Source organism: Somniosus microcephalus, chromosome 3 (assembly GCF_052327205.1).
Source record: "Somniosus microcephalus isolate GS21.2 chromosome 3, FLI_Smic_1.0, whole genome shotgun sequence".
NCBI classification, from domain to species: Eukaryota; Metazoa; Chordata; class Chondrichthyes; order Squaliformes; family Somniosidae; genus Somniosus; species Somniosus microcephalus.
The window spans coordinates 40,555,223-40,567,994 of NC_140989.1; the positions used below are offsets into that span (position 1 = coordinate 40,555,223).

Consider the following 12,772-nt stretch of genomic DNA (forward strand, 5'->3'; position numbering starts at 1 on the left):
AAGTAATAAGTGACCTCCCTATTTTTCTAACCAAAATGTAATACCTCACATTTACCGGTGTTGAAATTCATTTGCCAATTATATGCCCATTCTGCAAGTTTATTAATGTCTTCTTGTAATTTGTTACAGTCCTCCTCAATATTGACTATCCCCCCCAATTTGGTGCCATCTGCAAATTTAGAAAGTGTTTTTGATTCCAAAGTCTAAATCGTTAATATAAATTATGAACAATTGTGGTCCTAGCACTGATCCTGGTGGAACACCGCTTCCCACCTTCTGCCATTCTGAATAGCTACCCTTTATCCCTACTCTCTGCTTTCTGTCTTGAAGCCAGCTAGTTATCCATTCTGCTACTTGTCCCCTGACTCTGCATGCTCTGACCTTATTCATTAATTTATTATATGGTACCTTATTGAAGGCCTTTTGAAAACCTAGATAAATTGCATCTACTGTATTACCCTTGTCTACTCTCTCTGTTACCTCTTCAAAAAAATTCAATAAGGTTGGTCAAGCAAAACTTTCCCTTTAGAAATCCATGCTGACTATTCATTATTATATTTTTGGCTTCTAGATGTTCTTCTATTTTCTCCTTTAGTAGGGATTCCATTATTTTTCCTACCACCGATGCTAAGCTGACTGGCCTATAGATCCCTGGACATGTTCTATCTCCCGTCTTAAATATAGGTACTATGTTAGCTATCCGCCAGTCCTTTGGCACTACACCTTGTTGGAACGAATCTAAGCAATCAATCAGCAATGCTGTTGGGACCATACAGACATAAAACTTAATAATATGAAAATACACACACAAGCTATATTTTGTCACACTAATCTTTCAGGTTGTTCCTTACCATGTGACCACATTTCCTGAATCGTAGCTTTCTGTCTGAATTTCTCAGCTAGGTGATCCAGACGCTCCAATCTCCTTATTTCATTCAGAAGCCATTCTTCGTAACCCTTTTCTACCTGCTCAAGGCGCTGCCAAGCACCCGCAATGTCCTGGATACAAAAGAGAAGAATTGGATCTTTTTCTAATTTGCTTTATGTCCCTCCCGTGGATCACAAATACAAACCCATTCCCAGGCATCGGTTAAGACAACCCTGAATGGATCAGTAGAACACGAGAGAAACTCCAGGACTCTCTCCTCCCATCCCCCCCACCTGGATCTGCCTTTCCTCCATTTTATAAAGCACCTGGCCTCTGCTCAGTATTTTAATATTAAAACACTACGACAGATATTTTAATCATTGTCTTCTCAACTCTTATCTTTACCTCTTCAGTGCTGTTAAAACTCACAATTTCATTAACAACTTACTGATTTTGCAATGTTTTAATCCCATGTGATTCATGCAGAGTGAGAAATTGTCTCTCTCTCTCTCATAACTCGGCATTTTATGCATATTAAGACAATACTGTAGTGCAAAATCAATAAACTGTTAATGAAGCTTTGGCAACACACCCAGGGCAATGAAGAAAGACAAAGGGAGAGAAGAGGGAGATAGATTGATTTAGGCTTCACCATTATGTATACATATTCAAATCCAAATCAATCAAATTCCGCACAACATTAATATCTGTAATTCACTTCCATTTGTAATTCTACATACATTAACAGGCAATTTACAGTATGTGTAGCTATTTCATTAGAATTTAACTATAGGCAACTTATTGCATAGATTCCTGCATCATTTTTAGGTATTCTCCCCAAAGAAACAAGGTTAAGTATGATATTATAATTTGTAGAATATGCTTTATAGCCCATGAGTAGGCTGATCTGATTAAAAGATAGGGAAATATGCAGTGCATTGAAACCACAGCCTGCTCGTTCCAACAGACTAGGTGCAATGCACATCATCATGGTGCCACCCAACCTTTTTAGAGATGGAGACTCCCAGGCTATTTCAGAAAATAAACTCTATATTTAAAGAATTCTGACTAATATTCTTCTGTGATGCTCCCTCTACTAATCACTGTTTATGTCCTGGGGTATTAACTGGAAGAATTTACTGAGTCAGAGTGTGATGGAGCCAAGTTAACGTTAGAGATGAACACAGCATTACTTTGCCATCCACCACTTCAGGCTCCGTGGCCTAGAAATTGGGGAATGCTGGAAACCTGCCGGTAACATTAGGCTGAGGATAACAGCTGCTAGCCGAGAGAGCACAAGCAGTACCGGCATTTTGGTACTGCCTGCTCTTCATCATCAGCAGTGCCAATGTCAGAAGGAGGCCAAAGGTCGCCTCGGTCTCCCGCTCGCAGTGCAGGAGAGCGGGGAAGAAAGATGCAAGCCGAACAGCTGCCATATGCGCCTCCAAAAATATTAGCTGCCACCCGACGTTTATCGATTTCTTGTTAGTTTATGATATGGATGCAGGTGAGAGAGATTTTATCGCAGATCATTTTCAATCGCTGCAATGGAGTTCACCCATTGATTTACTGACCCACAAACTGTAGGCCTCCTGGAAAGCTGCCAAAAAATGCAACCCTCCCCGCAAAAAATGGAAGTTTAAGAGAAGAACCTTGGCAAAGGAGGCGTCCGAAGTTCCGGTGTCCATCCTCGTAAGTCCTGCCAGACTCCTCGTGGTTGTGAATGCTGCTGCAAGACCTGTTAGCAGCAGCAAATCCTGGCGTGAATTAGCTCGGGCGGCAATGCGAGCGGAGAACTCAAATGGATGAACTGGCATCGACTTGGCGTTGTACGCCGATTGACGTCACTCTCCACCTCATTAAAATACTCTTGCCAATAGCAGTTAACGGCAGCGCAGACGACCTTCCGAAAATGGCGGCCACCGCGGTACCTGCCACCAGCTGGCGGAAGAGCGCCAGCCGCTGTTTGCACTAATAGGTGGCACAAACCAACTGAATTTCTAGGCCCATATCTTTACCAATATTATGTACATAGAAACATAGAAGGTAGGAGCAGGAGTAGGCCATTCGGCCCCTTGAGCCTGCTCCGCCATTCAATGAGATCATGGCTGATCATCCAAATTCAGTACCCTGTCCCTGCTTTCTCCCCATATCCCATATCCCTTGATCCCTTTAGCCTTAAGAAATATATCTAACTCCTTCTTGAATATATTTAATGAATTGGCCTCAACTGCCTTCTGTGGTAGAGAATTCCACAGGTTCACCACTCTCTGGGTGAAGAAATTCCTCCTCATCCCTGTCCTAAATGGCTTACCCATTATCCTTAGACTGTGACCCCTGGTTCTGGACTCCCCCCCCCCCCCCCCCCCCAATCGGGAACATCCTTCCCGCATCTAGTCTGTCTAGTCCTGTTAGAATTTTATAAGTTTCAATGAGATCCCCTCTCATTCTTCTAAACTCCAGCGAGTATAAGCCCAATCGACCCAATCTCTCCTCATACGTCATTCCTGCCATCCCAGGTATCAGTCACAAGGGAATATAGACTCAGGATGAAGGGGGAACTTAGAATTTTTTTTTCCAGAGAGGATTATTGGAACATTGAAGCCTAGAAATTGCACTGCGCAGCACCTGTTTGTTTTTCTCTGGATGAGCATTATTAGGCTTGGCGTTGACCCTGCTGATATTCTGCATGCTGTGTTTAGGTGACCGGGATACACCTAATCAGTGGTGTCCAAAATTACATGTCTGAATATGCGCTGCACTATTTGGAAAGTCATTAAATGTACCAGTGGATCTCTCCTGGTGTTACTCAGATTTAAAGGATGCACTTTTGTAAAGTGTGGATAGGGCTGGTCCAGTTCAACTCTGGTCACTGGTGACCCCTAAGATTTTGATGGTCAGGGATTCGGTAATGGTGGTGCTATTGAAGGTCTGGGGGAAAATGGCTGGGCTTTTGTCTTCTTTTGAGATGGTAATTAACTGGCACTTGTGACATGACTTGCTGTCACCTGTTTTTTCAGTGATGTGTGCCAGTGGCAAAACACTTTGGGTGTTTTTTTAAATTGCAGTCTGGTGAATCTTCGCTGCACTCCCTCCATGGCAAGAACATCCTTCCTCAGATAAGGCGACCAAAACTGCACACAATACTCAAGATGTGGTCTCACCAAGGCCCTGTACAACTGCAGCAAGACATCCTTGTTCCTGTACTCGAACCCTCTCGCTACGAAGGCCAACATACCATTTGCCTTCTTAACCGCCTGCTGCACCTGCATGCTTACCTTCAGCGACTGGTGCACAAGGACACCCAGGTCTCGTTGCACTTCCCCTTCTCCCAATCTATTGCCGTTCAGATAATAATCTGCCTTCCTGTTTTTGCCACGAAAGTGGATAACCTCGCATTTATCCACATTGTACTGCATCTGCCATGCATCTGCCCAATCACCCAACCTGTCCAAATCATACTGGAGTTTCTCTGCATCCTCCTCACAGCACACACGCCGACCCAGCTTTGTGTCGTCTGCAAACTTGGAGATATTACATCTAGTTCCCTCGTCTAGATCATTAATATATATTGTGAATAGCTGGGGTCCTAGGACCGATCCCTGCGGTACCCCACTAGTCACTGCCTGCCACTCAGAAAAAGACCCGTTTATTCCAACTCTTTGCTTCCTGTCTGCTAACCAGTTCTCTATTTGTAATGTATGTACCTTTAAGGGGAGAACTACTTTTTACAGCTCCTGTATACTGTAGTACCGGCAGTGACCACACCTGTATATAAACCCTGAGTAGTGATCTGTATACTTAGTTCTAGAGTAACCCTCATTCAGTAAACACCTGTTGATCGTTCCCTGCAGTCTTTTGTCTGATTATTGAAGGACACAACATTAAGATACACGGATCTAACACTATTCAAGTCAGTACCTTGCCCCCAATCCTATGTGCCTTAACTTTGCACGCTAATCTCTTATGCGGGACCTTATCGGAAGCCTTCTGAAAGTCCAAATACACCACATTCACTGGTTCTCCCTTATCTATTCTACCAGTTACATCCTCAAAAAATTCCAGTAGTCAAGCACGATTTACCTTTTGTAAATCCATGTTGACTTTGTCCGATCCTGTCACTGCTTTCCAAGTGCTGTGCTATTACATCTTTTATAATGCACTCTAGCATTTTCCCCACTACCGATGTCAGGCTTACCGGTCTATAATTCCCCGTTTTCTCTCTACCACCTTTTTTGAATAGTGGGGTAACATTAGCTACCCTCCAATCCATGGGAGCTGTTCCAGAATCTATAGAATTTTGGAAGATGACCAGCAATGCATCTACTATTTATAGGGCCACTTCCTTAAGTACCCTAGGATGTAGATTATCAGGCCCTGGGGATTTATCGGCCTTCAATCCCATCAATTTCCATAACACCATTATGATCGCTCCGCCCCAAGATTGCTAATTATTCCTTTCTCATTACCTGTAACAATGCGGGATATCAGCTATCACGGAAAATCGGGCAATTTCTTTAATGGGCAGCTTATCTGCGAAGCCAGTTTTATGCCCGGGAGGGCTAATCAATAATCTTGTGATAAAGGGGCCTTTAGGGACAAGTGACCATAATATGATTGAATTTTACATTTAAGTTTGAGAGTGATGTAGTCCAATCTGAAACGAAGGTCTTCAATCTAAACAGAGGAAACTACAAGGGTATGAGGGACAAGTTGGCCATGGTAGATTGGGAGACTACACTAAAAGGTATGAAGGTGGACATACAATGGCTAACATTCAAGGAAATAATCCATAACTTGCAACAAACATGTATTCCTCTAGGGCATAAAAATCCAAAAAGAAAAAGTGATCCAACCATGGCTAACAAAATAAATTCAAGCTAGTATTAAGTCAAAGGAGGAAGCTTATAAAGTTGTCAGAAAAAGCAGTCAGCCTGAGGATTGGGATCTTTTTAGAAATCAGCAAAAGGGGGACCAAGAAATTGATAAAGAAAGGGAAAATGGAATATGAGCGCAAACTAGCGAAAAATATAAAAACGGATTGTAAAAGCTTCTATAGGTATGTGAAAAGACTGGCGAAGGTAAATGTAGGTCCTTTACAGTCAGAGACGGGAGAATTTATAATGGGGAATGAGGAAATGGCAGAGAAATTAAATAAATATTTTGTTTCTGTCTTCATGGAGGAAGACACAAAAACCCTCCCAGAAATACGAGAAAACCAAGGGTGTGGCGAGAATGAGGAACTTAAATAAATTATTATTAGTAAAAAAACAGTACTAGCAAAATTAATGGGACTAAAAGTCGATAAATCCCAAGGACCGGATGACCTACATCCTAGGGCTTTGAAAGAGGGGGCCATTGGGATAGTGGACGCATTGGTTGTCATCTTCCAAAATTCTATAGATTCTGGAAAGGTTCCTGCAGAGTGGAGGATAGCAAATGTAACCCCGCTATTTAAGAAAGGAGGGAGAGAGAAAATGGGGAACTACAGACCTGTTAGCCTCACATCAGTAGTTGGGAAAATACTGGAATCTATTATGAAGGATGCAATAACTGGGCACTTAGAAACTAATAGTAAGATTGGGCAGAGTCAACATGGATTTATGAAAGGGAAATCCTGTTTGACAAACCTATTGGAGTTCTTTGTCTACTCCACTAGTTACATCCTCAAAGGGGAACCGGTAGATGTGGTGTATCTGGATTTTCAGAAGGCCTTCGATAAGGTCCCACACAAGAGGTTGGTGAACAAAATTAGGGCACATGGTGTAGTGTATGTACCTTTAAGGGGAGAACTACTTTTTACAGCTCCTATATACTGTAGTACCGGCAGTGACCACACCTGTATATAAACCCTGAGTAGGGATCTGTACTTTTAGTTTTAGAGTAACCCTCATCCAATAAACACCTGTTGATTGTTCCTCTGCAGTCTCTGTCTATAAATTGAAGAACACCATACAGCAAGATTCAAGGATTTAACATTGGCGACGAGTCGATTCGAACCTACCTGCAACTCTGCAGAAGAAGGCCAATTCCACCAGCACGGGCGTCGACCATCCAGCGGAGACTCCAGCGAGACGGGCTGGCAACAGGTACAGCGCAGACCCTTCCCGCACAGCGGCGGCTAGAGCCGACCAACGGCACAGGAAAAGGCCGAGCAGTGTGGACGGGAGCAGAGAGAGGGTAAAGTGCACAGGGCGCAGCCGGGGTTGAAGACCAAGCGGCGTCGACGGAAAAAAAAAAGAGGGTAAAGCGCACAGGGCGCAGCCGGGGTTCTGGACCGAGCGGCGTCAGCGAGAGAGGTGCGCAGGAAAACGCGCAGAGCGCGGCCGGTGTTCAAGGGCTGAGCAGCGTCCGCGGGGGAAGAAAGGAAGCGTAGGAGACGCCATTTAAGCTGCAGCGGAGAAGAAGGGAGAGCGCAGGAGACGCCATTTTTGAGCCGCAGCGGAGAAGAAGGGAGAGCGCGGGAGACGCCATTTTTGAGCCACAGTGGAGAAGAAGGGAGAGCGCGGGAAGGAAAGCGTGGGAGACGCCATTTTGAGCCAGCGGAGAAGAAGGGAGAGCGCGGGAGACGCCATTTTTAGCCAGTCTAACCACACCCAGGGATGCCGAAGAGTGGCAGTGTCACAGCGTTCGACAATGAAGTCGAAGATTGGGCGACATATATAGAACGCATAGAAGTGTACTGCAAGGCGAATGAAGTGCCAGATGACAGGAAAGCACTGGTATTGTTGAATTCCATGGGTGCAAAAACGTACAGCTTACTGCGAAACCTAGTAACCCCAGAGAAGCCAGTGGAAAAGGATTTTGAAAGCATAGTGGCAATCCTACAGAACCACTTAAACCCCACACCGCTGCTGATAGCAGAAAGATTTAAGTTTCACAAAAGGAACCAGCATAAAGACGAAAGTAATGCTGAGTATTTAACGGAACTGCGCAAGCTGTTGAAACACTGCCAGTTTGGAACGGGTCTAGCAGATACTTTAAAGGACAAGTTTGTGTGTGGGCTTCAAAGTGAAGGAACCCAGAAACGGCTTCTATCAGAAAAGGATCTTACGCTGGACAAGGTTTTCAGCATGGCAGTATCACACGAAGCAGCCGCACGGGGCGCTGCAGAGATACAACGGAGACCGCAAGAATATGGCACAAATGAAATGTCATATGGAGCAGTGAAGTGTTATCGCTGTGGCAGAACAACACACGACCATAAGGATTGTTGGTTCAAGGACCAAGTGTGCAGACAGTGTGGAAAAGTAGGACACATAGCAAGAGTCTGCAGGTCGGGAAAGAAAACCAGCAGCAAGAAATCTCCACAGGAGAAGTACAAAAAGGTACATAAGGTGACGGAGAGTAGTTCAGACGAACAGAAAAGTGATACAGACTCCGGAAGCAAGGAGCTGGGTTGTCTGAAACTACATAATGTAATCAAAATGGAGGATCACCAAACTATCTGGGTCACGCTCAAAATAGACGGAGTCCAAGTGAAAATGGAATTGGACACAGGATCAGCCCTAACAGTCATAAACCGAAGGGACTACAAGCGGCTATTCTCACATATACCCTTGAGAGATACAGAGATTGTCTTGAAGACGTACACGGGGCAAAAAGTCTACCCCAAAGGAAAAATAAGGGTGAACGTGATATACAACGGCAAGGAAACACCAAAAATGGACCTATATGTATTGCCAGATGGAGGACCACCACTACTAGGACGTGAATGGATCCGGAAGATACAGTTAGATTGGCATTCCATACAAGCACTGACGGTAGATGCCAAAAAGGATGACGACGTCACACCTGGATGACTGTCAAAAATGCTAACTGACACACAAGAAGTGTTCCAGGAGGGACTCGGAACACTAAAAGGCATAACAGCGATGATCAAAATAGAGGAAAATGCAAGCCCAAAGTTTTTTAAGGCCAGACCGGTGCCTTATGCGATCCGCCCAGCCGTCGAAGCAGAGCTGGAAGGGTTGGAACATTCTGGAGTACTGTCCAAAGTGGACTGGAGCGAGTGGGCTACACCCATCGTTCCTGTAATGAAGAGGTCGTTGAGTAATACGCCTGGGGAACCAAAGAAGGTTCTCATCTGTGGGGACTTTAAGATGACAGTGAACCCAGTCCTTCACACGGTACAATATCCGCTTCCGCGGATTGAAGATATTTTCGCCTCGCTATCTGGAGGAAAACGCTTCACTAAGATTGATCTGGCCCAGGCGTACCTGCAAATGGAGGTAGAAGAAGCTTTGAAACAGTACCTCACGATCAACACTCACAAAGGTCTCTACCAATACAACCGGCTGGTGTTCGGGGTAGCATCAGCTCCGGCTATTTGGCAAAGGGCAATGGATCAAGTCCTGCAAGGGATTCCAGGGACCCAGTGTTATTTGGACGACATCCTGGTCACGGGCGAAAATGACAGGGATCACCTCGCCAACCTGGAGCAGGTGCTCACTAGATTGAAGGAATATGGGCTCCGAGCTAATCGCCACAAATGCGAGTTTTTCCAGAAGCAGATCTCGTATTGTGGCCACGTTATTGATGAAGAGGGGTTACATAAGTCCCCTGAAAAGATTGAGGCAGTAGTCAAGGCTCCAGCACCGGAAAATGTATCACAACTGAGGTCGTTCCTCGGGCTGGTGAACTACTACCATAAGTTCTTGCCGAATTTGTCTACAGTACTACACCCACTGAACACCCTGCTGCAAACGGGGGTACCATGGAAGTGGAATGACAAATGTAAACGAGCTTTCCAGAAGTGCAAAGAATTGATCACATCAAAAGAGGTGTTGGCTCATTTCAACCCAGCACTACCAATTCGGTTGGCGTGTGATGCATCACCCTATGGTACTGGAGCGGTGCTGTCGCACAAATTCCCGGACGGCTTGGAGTCTTGCGTCTCGGTCACTAACCTCAGCCGAGCGTAACTACGCCCAGATTGACAGGGAGGCCCTCAGCCTAGTGTGGGGAGTGAAAAAGTTCAACCACTATCTGCACAGGCAGAAGTTCACCTTGCTGACTGACCACCAACCACTTGTCTCCATCTTTAATCCAAAGAAGGGCGTTCCTGTGATGACTGCGCAACGGCTACAAAGATGGTCCCTTTTTCTAGGGGCGAACCAATATGAAATAAAGTATAAGGGCACGAAACAGCATGGAAACGCTGATGGGCTATCACGCCTGCCACTGCCTACTGCGGAGGAAGCACCAGCAGTGGACCCTGTTGAAATATTTTATTCGACTATAATTGAACGCTTGCCAGTAACTAACGCGGATATAGAGAAGGAGACCCGAAATGACCCGACACTGTCTCGGGTATATGATTTGACGGTGAAGGGATGGCCAACACATGGCGACTCACTGTTGCCAGCATTCTCATCCAGAAGAGAACAGCTGTCAGTATGCCAGGGGACCTTGATGTGTGGATCCCGAGTGGTAATTCCACCCAAGTTAAGGGAGAGAGTGCTCAATGAGCTTCACGAAGGCCATCTGGGAGGGGTGAAAATGAAAAGCCTTCCTAGGGCTTATGTGTGGTGGCCGGGGATCAATCAGCAAATCGAGGACCCGACAAAGAGCTGCTCAGGATGCCAGAAGGTCCAAAATGCACCACCACATGCCCCTCTACACCCATGGGAGTGGCCCTCCTCTCCATGGCAACGGGTGCATATTGATTTTGCTGGTCCATTCATGGACTCAATGTTCTTCATAGCCGTGGATGCACACTCGAAATGGCCTGAGGTGATCAAAATGTCCTCCACCACCACGGAGAAAACGATTGCAGTCCTACGGACCATATTTGCCAGGAACGGCTTGCCAGAGCAGATTTGCTCTGATAACGGACCACAGTTTGTGTCCGAAGAGTTTCGGAAATTTATGAGAAGGAATGGGGTAAGGCATTACACATCCATCCCGTATCATCCAGCCACAAATGGATTGGCTGAGAGGTTCGTACAAACCTTTAAAAAGGCACTAAGGGCCATGTGCGATGACGACATTCCACTGCAGCATAAGGTGGACAATTTCCTGTTAGCCTACAGAAATGCGACACATGCAGTTACCAACCAGACCCCGGCCATGATGTTCTTTAACAGAAGGTTGAGATCTCGTCTGGATTTGCTCAGACCAAATGTACGAAGAAATGTTAAGAGTAAGCAATTCCAGCACATCAATGAGAAGCCGACAAGGAGCTTCAATATAGGACAACCAGTCTTGGCCCGCGACTACCGAACAGAGAAATGGCAACCAGGAACGATATGCACACGGCAGGGGCCACTAATGTACACAGTGGATGTTGGGGAGGACATTGTGAGACGCCATGTCGACCAGATCCTAGCGTCACAGGAACGAGTCAACCCCATGTCTCGCGTACCTGGTGATGAACCCGACATACAGGTAGCATCTACCCCAGAAACACTAGCATCGGAAGCTGATGAACCAACCGACGACAGGGGGGCAGAATCGCCTCCGCACCAAGAGCAAGACACTCAGGAAAGGCGCTATCCAGAAAGGATCAGGAAGCCGCCCCAAAGACTGAATTTATAAATGGACTATTTTCAGTTAATGTTGCATGTTAAAAGTGTTAACTGTTAAATGAATGTTATGGTACTGTTAATCTAAAAGGGGAGGAATTGTAGTGTATGTACCTTTAAGAGGAGAACTACTTTTTACAGCTCCTGTATACTGTAGTATCGGCAGTGACCACACCTGTATATAAACCCTGAGTAGGGATCTGTACTTTTAGTTTTAGAGTAACCCTCATCCAGTAAACACCTGTTGATTGTTCCTCTGCAGTCTCTGTCTATAAATTGAAGAACACCATACAGCAAGATTCAAGGATTTAACACATGGAATTGGGGGTAATATACTAGCATGGATTGAGAATTGGTTAACAGACAGAAAACAAAGAGTAGGGATAAACTGGTCTTTTTCAGGATGGCTGGCTGTGACTAGTGGGGTACCGCAAGGATCGGTGCTTGGGCCCCAGCTATTCACAATCTAAACAATGATTTGGATGAGGGGACTAAATGTAACATTTCCAAATTTGCTGATGATACAAAGCTAGGTGGCAGTGTCAGTTGTGAAGAGGATGTGAAGAGGCTTCAAGAGGATCTCGACAGGCTCAGTGAGTGGGCGAGAACATGGCAGATGGAATATAAAGTGGATAAATGTGAAGTTATCCACTTTGGTAGAAAAAACAGAAAGGCAGAGCATTTCCTAATTGGGGAATGCAGATGCTTAAAGGGACCTGGGTGTCCTTGTACATGAGTCATGAGTCACTGAAAGTGAATGTGCAGTTGCAGCAAGCCATTAAGAAGGCAAATGGTATGCTGGCCTTCATTACAAGAGGATTTGAGTGCAGGAGCAAGGATGTCTTGCTGCAGTTGTACAGGGCCTTGGTGAGACCACACCTTGAGTATTGTGTACAATTTTGGTCTCCTTACCTAAGGAGGGATGTTCTTGCCATAGAGGGAGTGCAGTGAAGGTTCACCAGACTGATACCTGGGATGGCAGGAATGATGTATGAGGAGAGATTGGGTCGATTAGGTTTATATTCGCTAGAGTTTAGAAGAATGAGAGGGGATCTCATTGAAACTTATAAAATTCTAACAGGACTAGACAAACTAGATGCAGGAAGGATGTTCCCGATGGCAGGGGAGTCCAGAACCAGGGGTTACAGTCTAAGGATAAGGGATAAGCCATTTAGGACTGAGATGAGGAGGAATTTCTTCACCCAGAGAGTGGTGAACCTGTGGAATTCTCTACCACACAAAGCAGTTGAGGCCAATTCATTAAATATATTCAAGAAGGAGTTAAGATATATTTCTTAAGGCTAAACGGTTCAAGGGATATGGGAAGAAAGCAGGGACATGGTACTGAATTTGGATGATCAGTCATGATCTCATTAAA

General features: G+C 45.2%; 1 protein-coding gene across 5 annotated transcripts in view; it reads right to left on the reverse strand.

Moving 5' to 3' along the window:
* LOC147120998 (alpha-actinin-2-like) overlaps positions 1–12,772 on the reverse strand; it is a 143,645-nt gene that overhangs the window by 38,392 nt on the left and 92,481 nt on the right. For all 5 annotated transcript variants that reach the window (XM_085980212.1, XM_085980211.1, XM_085980208.1 and 2 more), the window contains one exon: positions 852–999. In XM_085980212.1, coding sequence (XP_085836338.1) covers positions 852–999 — 148 coding nt within the window. The remainder of the gene's footprint in view (positions 1–851; positions 1,000–12,772) is intronic.